This window comes from Ptychodera flava, chromosome 15 (assembly GCF_041260155.1).
Source record: "Ptychodera flava strain L36383 chromosome 15, AS_Pfla_20210202, whole genome shotgun sequence".
Lineage (NCBI taxonomy): Eukaryota > Metazoa > Hemichordata > Enteropneusta > Ptychoderidae > Ptychodera > Ptychodera flava.
This window is the reverse complement of record NC_091942.1, coordinates 13,326,817-13,348,260: the sequence shown is the minus strand read 5'-3', so window position 1 is coordinate 13,348,260 and position 21,444 is coordinate 13,326,817. Positions and strand designations below refer to the sequence as shown.

The 21,444-nt window shown below is 38.8% G+C and overlaps 1 protein-coding gene across 1 annotated transcript; it reads left to right on the top strand.

Moving 5' to 3' along the window:
* The first annotated feature begins 509 nt into the window (after window positions 1-509).
* On the top strand, window positions 510-19,772 carry LOC139151205 (cubilin-like). The gene is made up of 14 exons (XM_070723819.1): window positions 510-669; window positions 1,890-1,980; window positions 2,586-2,702; window positions 3,197-3,448; window positions 3,826-4,182; window positions 6,394-6,753; window positions 7,405-7,518; window positions 8,065-8,319; window positions 9,652-10,011; window positions 14,464-14,823; window positions 15,764-15,886; window positions 17,150-17,425; window positions 17,637-17,996; window positions 19,227-19,772. The coding sequence occupies exons 2-14, from the start codon at window positions 1,905-1,907 to the stop codon at window positions 19,637-19,639; spliced, it is 3,423 nt and encodes a 1,140-aa protein (XP_070579920.1). The 5' UTR covers window positions 510-669; window positions 1,890-1,904; the 3' UTR covers window positions 19,640-19,772.
* Window positions 19,773-21,444: the final 1,672 nt, after the last annotated feature.

Sequence of the window (21,444 nt, the reverse complement as noted above, 5' to 3'; positions counted from 1 at the left end):
CAGTAAATTCGTCGTAGGATTTTCGCATTTCCACACTTTTGTTTCGGGGAGAATGGGGTTTGCATTCAGACGTAATGGGTTTCGTTTGCAACAGAGCAAGTTTAATTATTCATGGTCCCATTTTATTCCAACGTCAAGTGCTCTCACTTCAACAAAGAACGATTAGAGGTTAACAAGTAACGCAATATCAGGGGGCCAGTAACGCTTTTGATCAGTCCGTTCAGTCGGAGAAAAACACGGTGTTTGATATGGTTACCTGTGTATGACTCCGATAGTCTTTTATATTGAAAACGTTTCGGGCAATTTAGGGCAAGCAAGAAAATAATATTTGGAGGAAATATTAAGCGCTTTGACCTAACGCAGCCGATGAGGTCTGAAGTCAAAATAATCAGTAAAGATCAAAAGAAAAGTCGGTCGTGTGCGGGCGGTCGTCTGCCTGCACAGAAGAAGGCACACGATTGAATCCTACATCTGCAATCAGGACATTCATCCTTCCAACACTGTATCAATACGTCGGATTATCCTATCTGTCTGTTATCTGAAGGCCATTCTTCCAATCACGTGAAACAACAAGCGATGCTACATTAGAGAACACACCTTACAGACAAATAAACTCTTCTTGCACTCTGATCAACTTCAAGACTGCATGTTCCATACAGTGAAGCGAAGGTTAGTGATTTTAGCAGCTTTTGCGATCGTAAGGATCGACAAATGGCAAATTTGTCGATCAGCTTGGTTTTGATTTCGCACACTTATGTCCAAAGTCGGCACAATGATAGAAGCGAACTGCCGGGGTGTTGGGGATAAGCCCCGGTTTTGAAATGCTCATAGCAGCAAAATTCAGGAAAACACCATGAGAATTTTCATGGAAAATCGTGAGACTGTATGTTGTTGACTTGACAGAATGCAATTTCATTGAAGATTCAGTTCCGTGATTATAAAAATCTCTACAACCAAAGTTTCAACTGATTGGAGGCAGAGATTGCGCCGAAAAACCATACACTCCACGGAGTAAGTAAGTATGTAGTTTGTACATGATACATCAAATTACTTCTTCAGCATGACGAGTGTCGGGCTGGGTCCTGTGCAGACTCCTGGTGCAACTATCGGGTCCTCCTAGGTACAAAATCCACGACAGTTTGCTTAAGGTAGTATGCGCCACGAAATTGAAACACCTAAACTTTTGATCAAACTCTCCTCCGTCAATGAAACTTTCAACCATATCCTTACCAAATAAAAATAAAATTCAGGGGTCACTGTGGAAAGTTTGGTACTGGAGAAAAAAATTACCTAACATTTACCGATTTTTGACATTCAAGCGACGGGTATTAGTCATATCTAAATCACAGATTTTGAGGTGACATGGAATGGAACACGGAACAGACGATTTCCATATCCGTGCAAGGTCTCTCGAGACTTGGACATTTCATCTACTCGTCGGTTTCCGTCAGTGTGACACTTTTGTGTACCTTAATAGCTTAAATCACAGACAATTACCAGTTGCCTGAGCTTAAAAGTATTGATAACTTTTGTGTTGTTTGTCCTGGGTGTCGGGAGGTTGTATCCTTCACGTATCACAGCGCGTAAGGTCTCGTAATTTTTCGTGTAGCTCGGAAAATAGTGTGTATGTGATCAATTAAAATGTTTTCAAAATGTTTTTTATTCAGTCTGTAATCTCTAGAGTGGTGTTTTAGTCCGTGCACGCGCTGTCTTTTCCGTTTACACTGCTCGCTTTTTGTTATATGGGCTTGTTTTCCAAAGAAAATCATAACTAAATTTCATGTCTGTTTATTTTACGTGACGAGTTTATCAGATGCATAGTTTCCACTAAGGAATCCGGTGGTTAACGCAGAATATATTTCCTAATAATTTTTCCTTGATGTCTACAGATAAACACAGTAGCCATGGTGATCGGATATCATCGGATTCTGACTGTAGTAGTGCTTCTGCAAATAGTCATCTCTGGTGACGTGAGCGTAGGTGAGTCATTGACATTGACGTGACCAAATGATGTACATTGTGAACCTCACAACGGCGTGATGAAGTACAATAATGTAGACAACGTTTAACATTGCATTAAACAGAGCTTGGAACAGGACACATTCGACTCATAATTGACGTATTATGTAGCATAGTAGTCTTCTTAAGGTGAAAGGTCGAGCGATTGCTGTAACATCTTTATCTATAACAACGATGTATTAGATAACCAAACAACAAAACCCCAGGCCAAACCCTCTCATCTTCCAAATCTGTGTCTCGCTACTACCTTTCCTACATGTTATTCTAAAAATCACAGAGCCGATTTGTTTGTTTGTTTATTTACATTTTTTCTGCAAGCTTAATGATATGAGGCAGAATTATCGATTGATCAAATCCAGCTGGATGAAAGTGCGTCTCTGAATATGACAATGCACTCATTCTCCCACGATCAAACTAGTAGTTTATAACTAGACATGTACACGACATTTGCAAACTCAGATTCGAGATCAAATCATTTTCTGACAAGCAACGCTCGCGTTTTAGAAATCTTTTAACACGAGCTTCGAGACTGAATATGATTTAAATTAATCATCTAATTTTGATAGAAGCTGTGAGGTGTCCGGACGGTCTCTTCCAGTGCAATACCGGGTCATGTATTCCAGAAGCGCTGAGATGTGATGGGGAACCTAATTGTCCATTTCGAGACGACGAAAATACGTGTGGTAGGTAAAGCGAAGCACTTTGCAGCAATTACAGGTAATATGAAAAAAGGTCTCCTAGACATTAATTACAACAGGACCTGTACGTCTTTGCACTGATTTCGTGGTTCTCGTAATCGTTGGTACATCTTTACATCACGCAAATCAAAGTGAGTGTTTCAGCAATGAAGTCTGGATGATGATGATGCTGTGATTCGGATTATTGACCGTGAAAAGACATCGCTTGGTTGACAGATATCTGACATAAACAGCAATGCGAGCGTTTTCCGATAAATTTTCACATTCACCGTCGAAACAAGGAAAAGTGTTTGAGATCTTTACTAATTTGTTTACAACAAAACGGATTCACTTTACTTTTGCATTCTGATAGTTGCACAGAGCCATTATTGAGTGCAGTACAGATATTGGGTATGAGACAACACTGTTAAGAAAGTGTGCTTTTCACTAATGCCCGAAATTTATACAACAGAATCTATTTATTTTTCTATTTGCCACAGGCACAATATTTGATTATTTTGAACCAACCTATCAAGCACTGGTGAATGACAGCAGCAAAATCGGTCGAGTGGTTCCCAATCTGACGAAACAAGCATGCGCAGAACACTGTCTCGAAGAAGCAGACTTTCTCTGTCTCTCCTTTGATTACGACAGCGACACCAGCGACTGTCGACTCAGCAATGCTGAGTACAATGTAACCATCTCACAGACTGACGCAAACGTTGAACACTGGGATATCGTTAACTTTCCGGGTGAGTTCTTCCATTTATGGTAGAATGCGCCTAGTGTATATATTCGGGCTCTCAATTGTTTTCGATATTTTTCCGGTCTTCTTCTTGTGGGGGCTCATTTTAAAGCTCTTGGTATAAGAGAAATTTTCCCGTCTTAAAGTGTTTTGGAAAGCGAAGGTAATATAATTTTCTCCCTTAGAGTTAACACAAAGATGGCGGCCAATTCGACTTTCAAAAATCGGTACATGTTACGTAATAAATGTTATTTGTAAATGATGAATATGACGATGATAATATTTATGGAGTGATAATGATGATGAAGATGGTGATGATGATGATGATGATGATGATGATGATGATGATGATGAATATGCCTTTTCTTTACCTTCTACAATCAGATTGTGGATCAGCGCTTTTAGCGGAAACAGGAAATCTAGCGACACCAAGATGGATCCTAGATCAACCCGATGGAGACTGTGACGTCACTATCTCTCGTGCCGCAGAAGATGCTCAGATCACCGTTGACTTTACAGCTGTAGCACCGACCACAGGGTCCAACTGTTCCAGTAGCTTCAGTGAGGTCAAGATCTATGGAGGGTTAAGTGCTACACCGTTGACACCCATCATTGGTGAATACTGCCTGGAGACTTTGCCGTCTAGCGTGAATACAGATACCAATGCAGTACTGATAACATACAGAGAAATCAACAAACCATCAGATGTTGTCCAAGGATTCGTTGGTTCCCATAGCGTTGGTAAGATACTGTTACCAGGTTACAGCATTTGATGATGACAATAATAATGATATATTTCAAGTAAAGAAGTTTGACATTACTTTCTGGAAGTGGAGTTGGAAGCAACTAATATGTTCGACTCCTAAGCCGTTCTCGGCCAGTACACTTTAAGTCAGACTATACTCACAATCAATCAGCACTCTTATGTCAAACAGGGAGCTGTCCCAAACAATCTGACGCAGAGTATTTTCTTTTGTTAGAGACCTTTGTTAGACACAATGAGATGACAGATATACATTGGAACAGTATTGGTGGAAGTTTTTGCAACTGAACTATTACTTGTATCTTCAAACACTCAGTAACTGTATCAACTGACGATTTTTGCAGTATAACTAGTTTCGTATTCCAACCACGTTGGTTTGATCGACTCCCTATAGTAGCATTGAAAAAAACCCCAGCCAATACAGTGTTACTTACGGTTTTAAAGTTTACAGGTGTGGTTCTGTCTTGCAAACGAATTCATTTTTTGCTCACGTGTTGACACACGTGAGCATATGTTGCAGCGATGTCTGTCTGTCTGTGTGTCTGTGTGTCTGTGTGTCTGTGTGTCTGTCTGTCTGTGTACTCAATATCTCAAAAACGGCTCATCAGATCAGAATCAAATCTGGTACATAGATTCAGTTTGCAAATGGCAAGAACTGATTAGTTTTTGGTGGGTGTGGCTTGCTTACTCTTTGCTCATCTGCATAATTAACGATTTTAGAAAAAAAACTGATATATATTGACAACGACGGCACATAATTTGATGAGATTCGCTACAAATGTTGATCACACCAAGGTATATCAGCTTTGAAAGATATTAAGGGGTGACGTGAAAGATAATTACTAATTTGCATGTTTAATGAAATTTCCTAATTAGGAGTATATATCTGAATTTGCTCGATCAAAATTGACGAAACTTGCCGGGTATGCATATTGAAGATACTATGATTTGACCTTATTGAAAGTCATTTAGCATTTTTACTTCATCCAAATCCTAATTTGCATATTTAATAAATTTTTGAAATTAAGGATATATATTTGAAGTTACATAACCAAAATTGATGAAACTTGCTATGTACATTAAAGATACTATGATAGAACATTATTACATGTCATTCAGCATTTTTACATTAGCCAATTCCTAATTTGCATATTTTATGAACTTTCCTAATTAGGGGTATCTATCTGAATTGACGAGACCAAAGTTGATGAAACTGGCTATATACATTAAAAGATACTATGATAGAACATTATTGAAAGTCACTAAGCATTTGAACTTTAGCCAATTCCTTATTTGCATATTTAATGAACTTTCATAATCAGGGATATTTATCTGTATTGACTAAACCAAAGTTGACAAAACTTGCTATGTACATTAAAGATGCTACGATACGACATTATTGAAAGTCATTTAGCATTTTTACTTCATCCAGCTCCTAATTTGCACATTTAACGAATTTTTGAAATTAGGGATATATATTTGAATTTACATGACCAAAATTGATGAAACTTGCTATGTACATTAAAGATACTATTATGTAGGCTAATATTATTGAAAGGCATCAAGTATTTTTGCTTCAGCCAATTCCTAATATGTGGATTTAATTAACTTTCCTAATTAGGGATATATACTTGGATTTATTTGATCAAAGTTGGCATAACATGCTATGTACACTGACGATTATACCAGGTTATACCAATATTGGAAGTCATTTCGCACTTAAGTTTTCATGTCAGCTAATTTATAGTTTGCATATCTAATGAGCTTTCAAAGTTTGGAATATATAGTTTGAAGGAATTATTTTTATTTCAGCTAATTACATATTTGAATATTTAATGACCTATAGAGTTAATCTGTGGTGAATATTGTTTATTATGTTGATCATAATACTTTCAATGAAGTTGCAAACATGTAGCAAAGGTTCAAATTTACACATAACTGCAATATATAATGAAACACGTGAGCATTTACAGTTCATATCTGGTTTCAATAATAAAATCAACGTCACACAAATTCAACCGTTACTGACAAGCCAGATACACCGTGCACTCGAACCTTCTCTTCCTGAGTAGACCCAGAAAGTGTAGTTGATACACAGAAATATTGAAAAGTTATCAAGGTTACGGTTATTAAGGTTTCAATTCAAGTTATAATTATTCAATGAAATGTTTCAATACATTCGTTTACAGAATATCGCAATACTGAGTATTTGACCAGTTCACCAGGAGTTGTTACGTCACCAGCATGGCCATCCGCCTATACTCCGAACAGGCAATACTTCTACGAATTCGATGCCGGGGCAACTCAACGCGTTCGCCTAAACTTCACTGCTTTTAGTTTGGAACCTGATAACCCGGGTTGTATACATGACCATGACATTCTCCACATCTACGACGGTCAAGGTCCTTTGGCGCCGTTGATCGGAGTGTACTGTGGCACCGATATCGATCAGATCATTACGTCATCCGACAGGTACCTTCACATGCGATTTAAATCTGATGATGACGTGGAGTTCCCAGGATTCCGTGCTGAGTACGAGTTTCTTTCATGTGAGTGTTCTGTCGTATACTGACACTATCACATTCTCTCATTTCCGTGTACAACCTCCCAAGTCACCATGACCACCACCAACCACCACCACCACCACCACCACCACCATCATCATCATCATCATCATCATCATCATCATCATCATCATCATCATCACCAACTCCACCAGTGCATGCCTGATGTCAGGCCTTGTGTTGAAATCATGATGGCAATCTTAATAGTAACTTTTCCACAATTAGAACTTTTTAATATGTCCATACCAAAGTTCCTCACGGTTTGGTACTAAACGGAACACCCTACAATCATCAACGGGAAATGGCGGAAAGGGACTTGCCGACAGTTATATAGCGCAATGTGTAAAATTCAATCATATAATTTATGGCTGTTTTATATCTGCTTGAAAGTGTTCATATCTGTTTCCAGTGTACACAGTTTCCGGATCGTTTTGGCCGGTTTAAGGAAGGCCTTCAGAAAGTCAGAAATCATTTTCTGATTTTTTTAATTACCAAATGATCATAACAATGTAAAAACTTAAAGTTCGTGCTAGAATTCCTAGATTTTTGTACAACATGAAGTATAGACAGTCACTGGATACATTAGACAGAAATATTTTGTTTTTGACAATACTGTTTTTTTTGTCACTTAAACAGCGCCCCGTTGTTCAGATGGCCGGTTCCAGTGCAGCACTGGTACATGCATCCCCGAATCCCTGCGATGTGATGGCGCCCCCAACTGTCGATTACGAGATGACGAGACTTCATGCGGTATGTCTACTACAAACGTCATATATAAAGATGTGTAGCATGTTAACTACAACTTTATGTAGCCAATAGTTATGATTTCATTATGAATCATATCCAATACTGAAATTTCCAGCTGCATCCAACATAATAAAAAAGGGATACAATCAGTAAATTTGCAGGACAAACGTATTCCTTTCAAGTGAAAGACGACTGAACGGTTCGGGTCTTCGCGTAAATTATAAGTTTGATGACAATTGGCTTTTTTCACCCTGGTCTAATCGGTCAATAGGAAACATGGACACCGTTCTCATGCATTAATCGACGAAATGAAAGTTTTTCAAAACAGACGACACTACTAGTATATGATAAACAGCCTATTCTTCATTACTAACCAGAAGAGTAGGTTTATCATACTACTTGTGTGTTATTTCTTCGCGCGTTCAATGTCATATTCAAATTTCTCTGAACATCAACTCACGCGGCCTTATATATTTGATGCAGATATTAAACTTTCTACACATATTTCTGGTATTTGTGCAACCGTTCATTAATCTGTTCCCTCAATAGTTACAAACCTGCTTCACTTCGAGCCTACCTACGGAGCCAAGTTGAGTGACGACAACGATATCGGACGCAGGATTCTGAACTCAACGGCAGTCGATTGCGCCAACAGCTGCCTCCAGCAAGTCGACTTTTTATGCTTGTCGTTCGACTTCGACAACGACAACAGCGAGTGTATCCTCAGCAACAGTGTAGAGTACCCAGTGAGCATCTCAGAGACTGAAAACAACATAGAACATTGGGATATCAACGATTATCAAGGTGAGAGGTCAAAGTCAGCCTGTAGTACTCGCGTCTTACCCTTCCACTTCGTTAGCACCAAGCTTACCCATCTTAAGGAAGTACGCGCCTAAATCAATGCAGCTTTCATCACACTCTTACCAAATCAATGATAAAAATTCAGGGGTCACCACGCAAGTTTGATATTAGAGTAACGAATTACCTAACATTTATTTTCAGATGTTTGGAATTGAAAATAGCTGCCATCCCTGTATTAAGTCTATGGGGAAAAATTAATTTTTCGAAATTTCGAAAAAACGAAGACGTTGAAAATTTTTCTCACTCCCCGAGCTTTAAAATAGGCCCCCTCAAGTGGTAGACCAGAAAAGAATTTGAAAAATTTGAGAGTCAGAATATCTGTCCCTGGTACGCATTCTTCCTTAAAATGAATGTTCTAAACGTTTTTGTTACTTTGCCTAGGAGAAGAAACTCTTTCTTTCATAATCAGGGACGAAAAGCAGAAAGTCACATAGCACATGTAGAAACAAATTACACCAAACTTCACGATATCCGAAAAATTCAAAATGGCCTTCGCTGTCTATGATGTTCAATCACAGTTACTCTGTCCCAATTAGGGTATAAGAGTAACCGTGTTTAAATCTATACTATGGGGAAAAATTGGTTTTTCGATTGTAACGAAAACAAGAAGATCAAAGTCTCTCTAAAAATTCAAGAATAAATCAACACAAGCTAAAGCTAGCAGTGAGGTTTTACTAGTCCGGGACACATTCTAAGTGCATTTTTGGAGTGTCTGACATAAGACACAGGACATACAGCAGTTGATAAAAGTGATAATTTGCTTTAAATTCCTTAACATGAAGTTTCTATTCACCGTCATAATATAAGCTGCGAATACAGCTCCAAAATTTATCTTACTCCCAGATCTTTAAAATTTTGGACCTGCTTCTTAGGGTAGAATGCGCCTCGGGATAGATACTCGGACTCTTCAATTTTTGCAGTTTTTTTTTTCTGATCTACAAAGTGTGGGGAATCATTTTAAAGCTCTTGAAGTTAAAACAATTTTCACCATCTCAGTTTTTCGAAAATCGAAAATTTTATTTCCCCATTGGATTTAATACAAGGATGGCGGCCATTTTGAATTTAAAACATCGGTTAATGTTAAGTAATTTGTTTCTCTAGTCCCAAACTTTGTAAGGTGACCAACCCCTGATTTTTATTGATGATTTAGTAAGAGAATGATTGAAAGTTTCATCGAGGAGTTTGAGCAAAAGTATAAGACTTTAAAAATTAAAAATTATGTCACATAATTTTTCCTGAAAACTTATGATATGAAATACTGTCCTCTTAATTCAGGCTGCGGGGTCACTTTCAGCGCGGACAAGGGCAAGCTGGCATCTCCCAGATGGATTCAAACTCAGGCCGATGGTGACTGCGATATATCGATATCTATCACACCGCCCTCAACGGACGCAAGTGTACGCATCAATTTCGACAGTGTATTAACACCCATCGCGTCTGACGACTGCACCAATAGTTACAGCCAAATCACAATTTATGATGGATCAACGTCATCCTCGCCGATACTTGGCCAGTTTTGTTTGGAAACCTTGCCGAGATTCGTAGATTCTAATGGTGGTGATGTGCTGATCACCTACAGAGAGACAAACAAACCCAGCGATGTTGCGCAAGGCTTTGTGGGATCGTACAGGACAGGTAAGCTGACCTTTCTGCAAAAGTATACATACAAATATTTTCACAGTGTATATGTTAAAACATCACCAAATAACCGTCGACAACGTCATCATTGTAAATATCAAACTCAGTCGCTCAGAAACTTCTGACACTGCCTCATCCATTTCGAGTTTTGTATTTCTCGTAGTTTTGTGCTCGACCATCACTGTCAAAATTTGGTTTACCTACCGAATCACATTACTCGGCAAAATTCAATCGGCAAAACTCAAAATAGATTGACGGCTGTTTGAGATATTTTACATACGGAAACGAGTGTCAAAGATGTATTCCATTCGAAAAGAAATTAACCAGGCCAATTTTTCGACACGCTTTTCATTTTCACGTACAGTTCTTCACATATACGTCATATCTGAAGGAAATACTACCAGTTTGACATGGAACTGTTATGAAAAAAAAAAAAACCAGACAGACTGCCGGGCGATGATTTCGTGAAAGTAGTCCTAGATTAGCTGCAGATGGCGAATCACGAAAAATGTCAAGCGAATTCGGCAACCTGAAAAGAGCAGAATGCTTTCCGATTCAGGTGCAACAAGTCATTGACAATGACGTAGTCCCCACTTCTAATAGGAGTATTAGTCTTGATTGGGCAGGGAAATGTGGTCATTAAGAAGTATCACTGGAGTGTATATGTTGAGATCTATGGACACATAGGTCTATGTCATTGTTCCCAATTTGAAACACATGAGGCATGTCTAAGTTATGGTTCTAAATCGGGAAAAAGGATCAGACCTCTAGCTGTATTGGCCAGCCAAGAAATACATATGCGCATAATAATAGAGGTACAAGATGTGACATCTTAAGGTCTAATATCCTATCAAAATTGAAGGGTATAGAAATTGTGGTTACTGAGTTATGTATAATCAAGGTCAAAGGTCATCGAGGTCACGTGACATTTTAAAAAAAAATTGTATTGCTAATAAATCCCTATATGCCAAAATCAGACCTCTAGCTCTATTCGTTTGCCAGAATTAGATATGTGCATAATTACTGAGGTAAAGCGTGTGTTGTCATAAGGTCTCCCATCTACTAAATATAAAAGACATAGCACTTGTGGTTACTTATTTATTGACATAAACGTATATTCTAGGTAAAAGGTAATCAAGTTCACATGACATTTTTTCAAAAAATTTGTATCCTATAGTTATCCCTATATACCAAAAATCAGACATCCAGCTCTATTGGCTTGCTCAGAATTAGATATGTGCATAATTAATGAGGTACAGTATGTGGCGTCATAAGGTCTCCCATCATACCAAATATGAAGGGTGTAGCACTTGTGGTTACTGAGTTATGGACAAATATGTATATTTAAGGTCAAAGGTCATTGAGGTCACGTGACATTTTGTCAAAAAAAATTGTATTGCTAAAATAATCGCAATCATACCAATCCATAATCCAATAACACTAGGTCAAAATTTGTAAGACAATAGTTGTAAACATAGACACAAAACAGCACAGAACAGACAGTAAATAGACAGTACACAAACAAAGTCAAATTCATGAAAGAAAGATATATGGACCTCTGGCCAAAAGACCAAGAAGTGATGTCAGGTGTTTCGAAAATAGTAAGCGCATCCTGCCCCACATGTGGCACCCGCCATATATCAATCTGTACGTCAGATAGGTAGTGGTCACTAACTAAGGCCCAATGTCACCGATGCCATCAGTGATCATTTGTCGAAGAGAGATATCGTATTTATCTACCAGCTTGCGATACCTGCCAAAAAAGCGTTTGAATGTAGAGACAAGTCTTGCTCTGGTGTAACCTTGATTTAACAGTTTGAAAGAGAGATGGCCATGTCTCTCTACAAAATCACCATATGAACTGCATGCTCTTGCATATCGAATAAGCTGGGAAATGTATACCCCATAAGCAGGTGAGAGTGGAATATTACTGATGAGTGTGGAAAATTAATTATACTAAAGTTGAAATCATCTCTCTTGCCATATAGCCTAGTAGAAAGGTGACCATTAGAGTCAAATTCAAGTAAAATGTCCAGATATGAAGCAGAAGAGGCCGTTTTCTGTAGTTTCTTTAATCTCCAATTCTGGAGGATAAATCATAGCGAGATATTTACTGAATTCAGAGTTATTCAATGAAATAACATCGTCTATGTATCTAAATGTAAGTTGAAAGTACGAGCTACAGAGACCTTTTCCTGCTTGATAAGGTTCTGGATAAATTCTGCCTCGTATGAGAACAGAAATAAGTCGGCAAGTAAGTTATCCCTATATACCAAAAATCAGACCTCCAGCTCTATTGGCTCGCTCAAAATTAGATATGCACATAATTAATGAGGTATAATATGTGGCGTCATAAGGTGTCCCATCATACCATATATGAAGGGTGTAGCACTTGTGGTTACTGAGTTATGGACAAATATGTAAATTTGAGGTCAAAGGTCACCGAGGTCACGTGACATTTTGTCAAAATGTCTGAGATATCTGCGTGAACGGATAGACGAATGGACGGACATGACCCAATCTATAAGCCCTCTGGACTTCATCCTTGGGGACTTAAAACTGTGTCACTGCATCCTTTTTGCAAAATGAATACGATGAGAAACTAAATTTTTATTTTTCTTGGCCTTATACATGGGAGTCTATGGAGAACTGACTTATACATGGGAGTCTATAGAGAACTACCTTATACATGGGAGTCTATGGAGGTGTAAACTAAAAAGTCCTCTAACACGGCCAAATTTGATCGCATTGTGAAACAAATCGACGTGCATCTGTATGGGGTAGATTACTATCCTTGTGCAAAGTTTGAAAGAAATTGACCGGGGCATGTCTGAAATATCTGCGTGAACGAACGGACGGACGGACGGACGGACATGACCCAATCTATAAGTCCCCTCGGACTTCGTCCGTGGAATTTTAATAATTTTTTTTTTGTATTTTGACTGTTTTTTACTCTGCAGAAATTTCCATTATTTTATGTACGTTTTTAGCATAATGTTTTAGCATAATTTGATTGTTTTTACATTTTAAGTTTGTCATGTTTTGCTGGTATTTTATCAATTTTAAATGTGTAAAGCGCACTGAGACGTATGTGTAGTGCGCTTTACAGAAATAAATATTATTATTATTATTACTAAAAAAGCGGGTTACGGAACTTTGCTTTATCAAATATTATAATTAAGACAGGAGCAACATCCTACCTTGACCCCGTGTGGGCGCGGTCGTTCACATTGGAGTCGCCTCTTCAAAAGAGTGCATCAACACGGGCTCACGTTTCTTCGACTTGCATCTCTCAAATCTTACGTGGCAATGTCATAGCCAAAACACCTTACAGTCTCTCTCTCTAACGCTTCATCAAACAATGACCGACATCTCAGTTTTGAAGGCGACTTCCAGTCTGAAATAACAACGACTGTTATAAAAGCTTAACTCAGGGGGAGGGATGGGGGCGTAAATGTTAACAGATCGCTATTAAACAGTAAACGGGGAAAGATAAACCGCAGTGGAGTGACTGTAGCTGATAGCGAGACAGGTGTCTCGTTACTCAGTCTTTGTTCGTAGAACATGGATTTAGAGGATAATGCTTCCTGACAAAATATACTTAAAACAGCATTGTGTGACCAGACTCCAAAGCAGTGCTAGCATGTATGAGTTCTCACGATCAAGCATGGACGGGCCGAACTAAGGGGTGACGGATATTAGCAGATGTTAGCACAGGGATGGTCAGCAAGTCGATCTGCATTTTTCGCGTTCCGAAATTTGACAGTTTTTGATTTTGCATGACATGCATACTGTACTTTTTTTTTAAAATAACGTTTTGACAGACTTTCATTTGAATAATAATTAAAAAGCGGAGCATGGTGGATGTTTAAAGCAACTTTACGATGCATTCTTTAAAATTTTTACCGTATTCTGATCATTGGTCCTACGATCTCTACCATCCGACCCCTCAGCAACATCAAACTTACTGCTTTTATCTAGTGTCACATGGCTGCCATCAAACGTCAAACTACTGTTACTCTACCCAGACGTGTTACCCTTTGAGAAACTTCTCCTACTTAGGCAGGTTAGACAAAAGCAGATACTAGTATTCGGGCAAACGATGTCCGGGAGTGTGCAGTTTTTTTTATCGATAGAAGAGCAAGAGAGGTGAAAAAAGTTTGTCTTGGATACAGGACAAGATATGCGAAAGAGAACTGAGAGCGAAATAAAGGATGTCCGATCAAATCTTGTGAAGTAGCTTACAGACTAGCAAAGCAGGAATTGGCCACAAGGCTGAAAAGGTTCTTATCTCAAAATTTGAATAGTATTGACAAAGTAACAAAATTATTTTTGTGAAATTTGATTTTACTCGTAAAACATCATTTCTATCCAATTTACAAATTATGATACAAAATGATATTCTATGCAGATAACCGAACATTCATGTAATACGCTTTGTACCAACAGAATACACTGATTCTCAAAACTACACGAGTGCCCCCGGAGCGGTGACGTCACCAGGTTGGCCCTCAGACTACACACCAAACAGAATATACACTTACAGCTTCGATGCCGGGGAAAATCACGTGGTGAAACTAAACTTCACCTCCTTCAGCTTGGAACCCGATAATCCGGGATGCATACATAATTATGATACTTTGACCATATACGATGGTCAAGGTCCCGTGGCGGCTGTGCTTGGACTCTACTGTGGTGGTGAAGTTGATGACGTCATCTTTTCGACTGGCAGATACCTGTACATGGTGTTCCAATCCGATGATGTTGTACATTATCCTGGTTTCAGAGCGGAGTATGGTTTTGTTTCTGGTATGTAAATGGTAATGGATTATTCATCAATGCGTAATGTGATGTAATGTGATGTGATGTGATGTGATGTGATGTGATGTGATGTGGTGTGATGTGATGTGGTGTGACATGGTGTGGTGTGAAGTGATATGGTGTGGTGTGATGTGATATTGTGTGGTGTGATGTGATGTGGTGTGATGTGACTTGATTTGATCTGATGTAATTTGATATGACGTGGAATGATGTGATGTGATGTGATGTGATATGATGTGATATGATGTGATGTGATATGGTGTGATGTGGTGTGGTGTGATGTGGTGTGGTATGATATGACGTGATATGATGTGATGGAACGTGATATGATGTGTGTGATATGACGTGATGTGATGATACATGATGTGATCTAATCTAATACAATGTGATGTGATGTGACGTGATATGATGTGATGTGATATGATGTGATGGAACGTGATATGATGTGTGTGATATGACGTGATGTGATGATACATGATGTGATCTAATCTAATACAATGTGATGTGATGTGACGTGATATGATGTGATGTGATATGATATGATGTGATGGAATGTGATATGATGGGATGTGATGTGATGTGATGTGATGTGATGTGATGCGATATGCTGTACAGTGTTTCGTTGTGCCGTGCTGTGCTGTGCTGTGATATGCCATGTTGTGCTGTGTTGTGTTGTTCTTTGCTATGTGGTGCTGTGCGGTAATGCGATATGACGCCAAGTGAAGTGATGTGAGATATCATATAGCGATATGATGCGATATGATATGATATTATACGATATGATGTGATGTGTGAAACACCGAGAAATAAACAGCTTTCGACAAACGATCAACATATTTTACGTGTTGATCGTTTCAACGTCATCCAATCTGAATATTTTATGTGACAAGTACTTATCGCATCGGCATCTTAATTTATTTGCTTTCAGATCCAAGGGTCTGTCAGACTGACGAGTTTCAGTGCCGCGGAAATGACGTCACATGTCTCCCTGACATTTCTCGATGCGATGGTTTCAATGAATGCCCGTCACTGGATGATGAATACCAATGCAGTAAGTAAAATGAACAGTTCTCCTAAAAATCAGATATTTTGTTAATTTACATAATGCAAAACTCAGCCGATGTGAATACCGTTTCACATCTATTAGGCCTAACTCGCCGGGCCAGGCAATAATTTATCCATCGTAATAAGTACAGAAGATAGGTTGACGTCCATCAGGCACATTAAAAATGTCAGATCCAATGGAAACTGCACTTTGACCCATTGGATACTGGATTGCAAAGCGGTAAGGAATGAACCATTGGATCTTGGGGTGGTCAGAAAGACAACTTGCAAATATATTAAAATTCCAAGATCTGATAATATGTCGGTGTAAGCAGAGCATGCATTCGTTTTCCCAAAATTCCAAGCACTTTTTCAGTTTTTAAATGACGAACTGTCTTTCTTACAAGAGTACCAAAAAACAAACAAAAAATATGCTAACGGTATTTGCGTCGCAGAACCTTTTACTTCCATCTTTAAGTTACGCCTCGAAAGTGAAAGCCTTAAGCGATTGCTCAAAATTTCCTCGATGAAACTTTCAACCATACTCTTACCAAATCAAGAATAAAATTCAGGGGTCGCCTTGCAAAGTTTGAAACTAAACACATTGCCTGGCATTTACGGATATTTGAATTGCAAAATGGCAGTAATCCCTGTGTTAACTCTATGGGGAAAAATAAATTGCTGATTTTCAAAACTCTAAGACGGTTAAAACTTATCTTTCTCCAAGAGCTTTAAAATGAGTCCCCGCAAGTGGTAGAAAAGAATAGCATTGGGGGAAATTAGAGAGTCCGTACATCTCTCCCCGAGGCGCAATCTAGATTAATAACTGCATTGGCCCAGCGAACATTAATGAAATGGCCAAACTCGGTACTAGGTATTTTACAAAGTGTATGCTGTTATCGAAATCGAAGTGTTTGTAATTTTAGAGTTGGTGTTTGTGACTGAGAGAAGTTTTAGCAAGTTCCATTGCATAGGAGGTCGGCAAATGTCACATTTTGTGTTCTGTAAGAGCGAGTGGCGTGTATCAACGCTGTAGTTTTGTTTCTGATCATGTGGCCCGGTGTATATGGATCAGTTTTGCCGAATTGAACACAGTGAAAAGAAAAAGTGTTTACAAATATTGTTTTGACGTATAATTGTTCTATTTCATTAAATTGACATTTCGACGAGACGTCATCGGAGCTTGTGATGCAATAAAAGTGTTCTGCGAAAGACCAGACTTGCCACCTGTCTGATGGCGTGTTTGTTTCTTCTCCTTTCACCCCGGTAGATACAAACTTGGTGTTCTTCAAACCACTCTACAACGCAAGAATTCGTTATCAATCGGACATAGACCGCGTTCTTGTCAACACGACTCGGCAGGAATGCGCAGAAATCTGTCTTACTGAAACTGCTTTCGTCTGCTACGGTTTCAACTACATTCCGGGTGGACCTGAAAGTGGCCGTGCTGGCGGCACGTGTACAATCAGCCGTGCGAGTCAAAGTCCCGTACCGTATGTACCGGACGAGACCGGTCTTGAACATTGGGAGTTGATTGTGTTTGCGGGTAAGTTGAATGTAATTCTAACCTAAGTAGGAACTAAGTAATGTCTCGTCTGGAACAAACATTTTGTGTATACTTGCAATATGCAATTTCATTCACTCGGTGCATTCTAACGCTGCACTGCCACAACTCTCTAACTCTCCAGTCGCAAACTCAGTGTGCCCAAGCTTATATTCACTTAAACACCATTTTTTGCTTATTTTTCCGCCTGTAGATTGCGGTTCAGTGTTGACAGACGTACGCGGGGTTATTTCGTCACCACGCTGGATACAATCTGCATCCGACGGATGGTGCGAACTGAGGTTCTCTCAAAATACCGTTGACGCAGTCATTACTCTCAATTTTCAATTCACACTGTCTCCGGACAATGGGGGCGCCGTGCCGTGCGCCAACAGCAACGAAAGACTAATCTTTCGAGATGGCCTCGAGGACACTTCCCCCGTTGTGGAAGCGTATTGCTTCGACTCGCTCCCGGCCACCGTTCAATCCCCAGGCAACGAATTGTTACTCGAATACGGTGAAGCCAGCAGCCCCGTTGGTGGTGTCACAGGATTTCTGGCTAGATATTATGTTTGTAAGTATGAATCAAGATTAAATGATTCTCACGCCCAGTTAGTTCAAAAACGTTTCTGGTCATGGCTTCTCTCCAAAAATGAAGTTGTAGTTCCGGTCAACCAGTCTGCTTTCTAAAGATATAATTACCAGATAACTTTAATGTGATGTACATCTTAAGACTTTAATACTTTCTTTTCTCCATCATCGATCTCTGCTCCTCAGAAACAAGAAAAAATAGTTAACACGATTGCTTTCAAGTGATGCGTGCGCTGACCAGAAACATTTCATTTTTTGTCATAACATCCGAAAATTATAGGTCATGCCTGTCTTCACCGGGATTGGAAAAATTTTGGTTGTGGATATTTAAGCGTGGGAATACAAAGGAAAGGAAATAACACACTTGACGATAATGGCATCGTGGAATTAAGTCTGTGTTAGAGTGTTTGTGATATTTCCTCAGCCAGAACAGTGGGTATTAAAACAGAACAGCGAATCCACTGCGATAGTTCCCCAAGCCCCTCATCCACCCACTCCATAGAGAATATCAGGTGACGTACCGGGGGTAGTTGTTGATAGATCAACAAAAGCAAGGGCTCAGTCGATGCTCAGAATATACAACACTGTCTTCAAGTAATCGTATACACTGGAACTGAGGACCATTGGCAACCACCCCCATCCCGAGACTATATGAAAGCAAAGAAATTTTAAAATGCGCTTTGTTTTATCATACGTGTCGTTATTATTCGGGAGGTGGGGTGGGATGGGGGTTCACCTACACTTAGAATTCACTGATCTGTCAGTGGTATTCACAATTGAGAACATGGACAATTTACAGAATGGAGAGTTTTCTCTGTATGCATGGATGTATTTTGTTCATTGAAATCCAACTCTTTCAGCAAGAATTGATCCGATGAGGCGATGTAATGTAGGCAAAGTGACATTTATGCGCAAGATGTTTTAAACTTAGAGTTCAAGGGTAAGATAATGGAAAAGTTAGAAATTAGAGTAAAGATAAACTGATATATCAGTGAAAACCAATCAAGCCTAAATTGGAACTGAAAACTGATATCGGTAATTATTGAATTCTTTGTCTAAAATAAAATACTAAATAACATTTAACAAAACAATGAAAATATAACACCTAATTTTAGTGTTATCGTTGGTAGCGTAAACGAAATAAGATTATTGTCTCCCCTCATCTAATGGTCAACACAATATCTGATAATTCTATACCAAAATTCCATTACAGCGTATTTCTCTCAAACGATCATAACGGAAGGATCAGGTGTTGTGACGTCACCCAATTGGCCCGATGTCTATCCTAACGAACGCATATACACCTGGGAATTCACTGGGTTGGAAGGCCAGACAGTGCGACTTGATTTCACCGACTTTTTCCTGGAGGACGATGACGACCTATGCACGAATAATTGGGATGTTCTAAGCCTGTATGACGGACCGTCCGAGCTGTCACAGTATATCGGCGGGTACTGCGGTCAGAACAGCCCCGGTGTTGTTCGTTCCTCGGGCAACAGTCTCTACATGGTTTTCAAATCGGACTCGTCTATAGCAGAGTCGGGCTTCCGTTGTCTGTATGCATTCCAAACTATGGGCGGTGACTGTCTTTCTTGTGAGTTGCAAGATAATAGCATTTTGCCATGATGGGAATCAAGTTTTCATCCCATTTCACTATAAACATCGTCTACTGTGGAAGTCGCTTTGGTAACTTATCTCCATATTGCAAAGTGAAACGCCTGCAATAGAGATAAATCGCAGAAATAATCATCATATGTAAACCAATAATAAACAACTACAAATTTTCAAGTCACGTGATTTCTTATTTGCATACACGATTACATTTCACGCTGTCAGGTTACTTGCCTAGAAGTAACTTTGACTGAACGGTTATGGTAAAATTGAATGTGGGCAGATGAGCTTGGTGGTTTATAAATGGTAAATTCCACGGTGCATTCACGAAAAAACACTTTGATTCATTCGCCGTCTAGAAAATCACCCTACCTCTGACCGTAACGACTCTCCTTGAAATAGATTTGTTTTTACACACCTGTTTGAGATTTTACTTTTGTAACAATGGGGCTGCTTTCGCTCTCAGCCTTGAAATAAATGCTCCCGAACAACACGAGAAGTGATTATTCTTGTCATTCTGTTTTTATGAGAAATTTCTCTGTTCACGAAATGAGAGTATAGAGATCGCCCGCAACCTCTTTTCACACACACCGTGAAACTATAATAACATTGGCAAGATATAAAGAATAAAGGTAATACCGTATCAATGAAGAGAAACATTTCCACTACTATAATGCTGATTATTACATGCCTCGATGTGAGTGCAAATCAGTGCATTGATTTGCATAGGAACATCCGGGGAATTAGCGGGCTGTGTGAACGATGCAGACGATGTACTGACCGGTTTCCATAGTTACCCGGTCCGGTGAAGCCCTTCAACATTTTCGACATGAAAGTAATTGATTAACGCTAGATGTAAATATCCATGCGCGCACTGCTATTATGACTTTCGTTAAAATCTGTTTCAAACTGGTCGATAATGATAACATTATTTGAAAATGCCCTGCATGTAATTAAATGTCATACAGCATCAACTGCATGTGAAGAGGCATGTAATAAAAATATTTTCGCCTGAACCCATTGGTTTATGTGCCCTCGCAGCAGGAGAAAATTTGCCCACCTGGCGTTGGGCAAATTGTCACGTACTCTCGGGCACATAAACCCATGTATTCAGGCAATAATATATAATGTCAATATTGCTGTGATATATATATATATATATATATATATATATATATATATATATATATATATATATATATATATATATAATTATATATAGACAGACGCATACAGTGTAGTATATATGACAGACATATAATTTATTCAGTAATAGAGGCCTCCGGCCTTATTTACAATACAGTACAAAAATAAGAAATAAGTTTCGACACAGTGAGGCGAATATGCATAAAACTAAACAACATGAAATTTACAGCGGTTCGTTTCTGAGTGACTTTTCTCTTGACTTCAAAGCGTAAAATATAAACTTAGATAGATTAATTAAAGTATTTGGGTTCTTGATGATAAAAGAATTGAAAATTTGCTATGTGATGGTAACTCCCAAAAGAATAATGTTAAAAAAGCTTGTCTTAAATTATGAAATACAGGGCAAACTAAAAAGAAGTGAAATTCAGTTTCCACCTGATTTAATTTACACATCTGACATATTCTCCTTTCTCTTGGAATTTTCTCTGATCTTCCACTTTCAATGAGAAGATTGTGGTTAGAGACTAAAAATTTACACAAGGCTCGTCTAAAAATATCAATCTTTATAACTTTCAAATAATCCTCAACTATCAAACTGTTTTTAAACAAACGATATGTATCTAACTTTGAATACATTTCCAGGTTCATTTTCCATTGTTGTGATCCTATGTCTT

What these genes read in the sequence shown, in the direction of transcription:
- LOC139151205 (XM_070723819.1), top strand. Translation starts at nt 1,905, where the DNA reads ATGGTGATCGGATATCATCGGATTCTGACTGTAGTAGTGCTTCTGCAA. An exon ending in AGATGACGAGACTTCATGCG is followed by an intron (nt 7,519 to 8,064) that starts GTATGTCTACTA and finishes TTCCCTCAATAG; the next exon opens with TTACAAACCTGCTTCACTTC. An exon ending in GGATGATGAATACCAATGCA is followed by an intron (nt 15,887 to 17,149) that starts GTAAGTAAAATG and finishes TCACCCCGGTAG; the next exon opens with ATACAAACTTGGTGTTCTTC.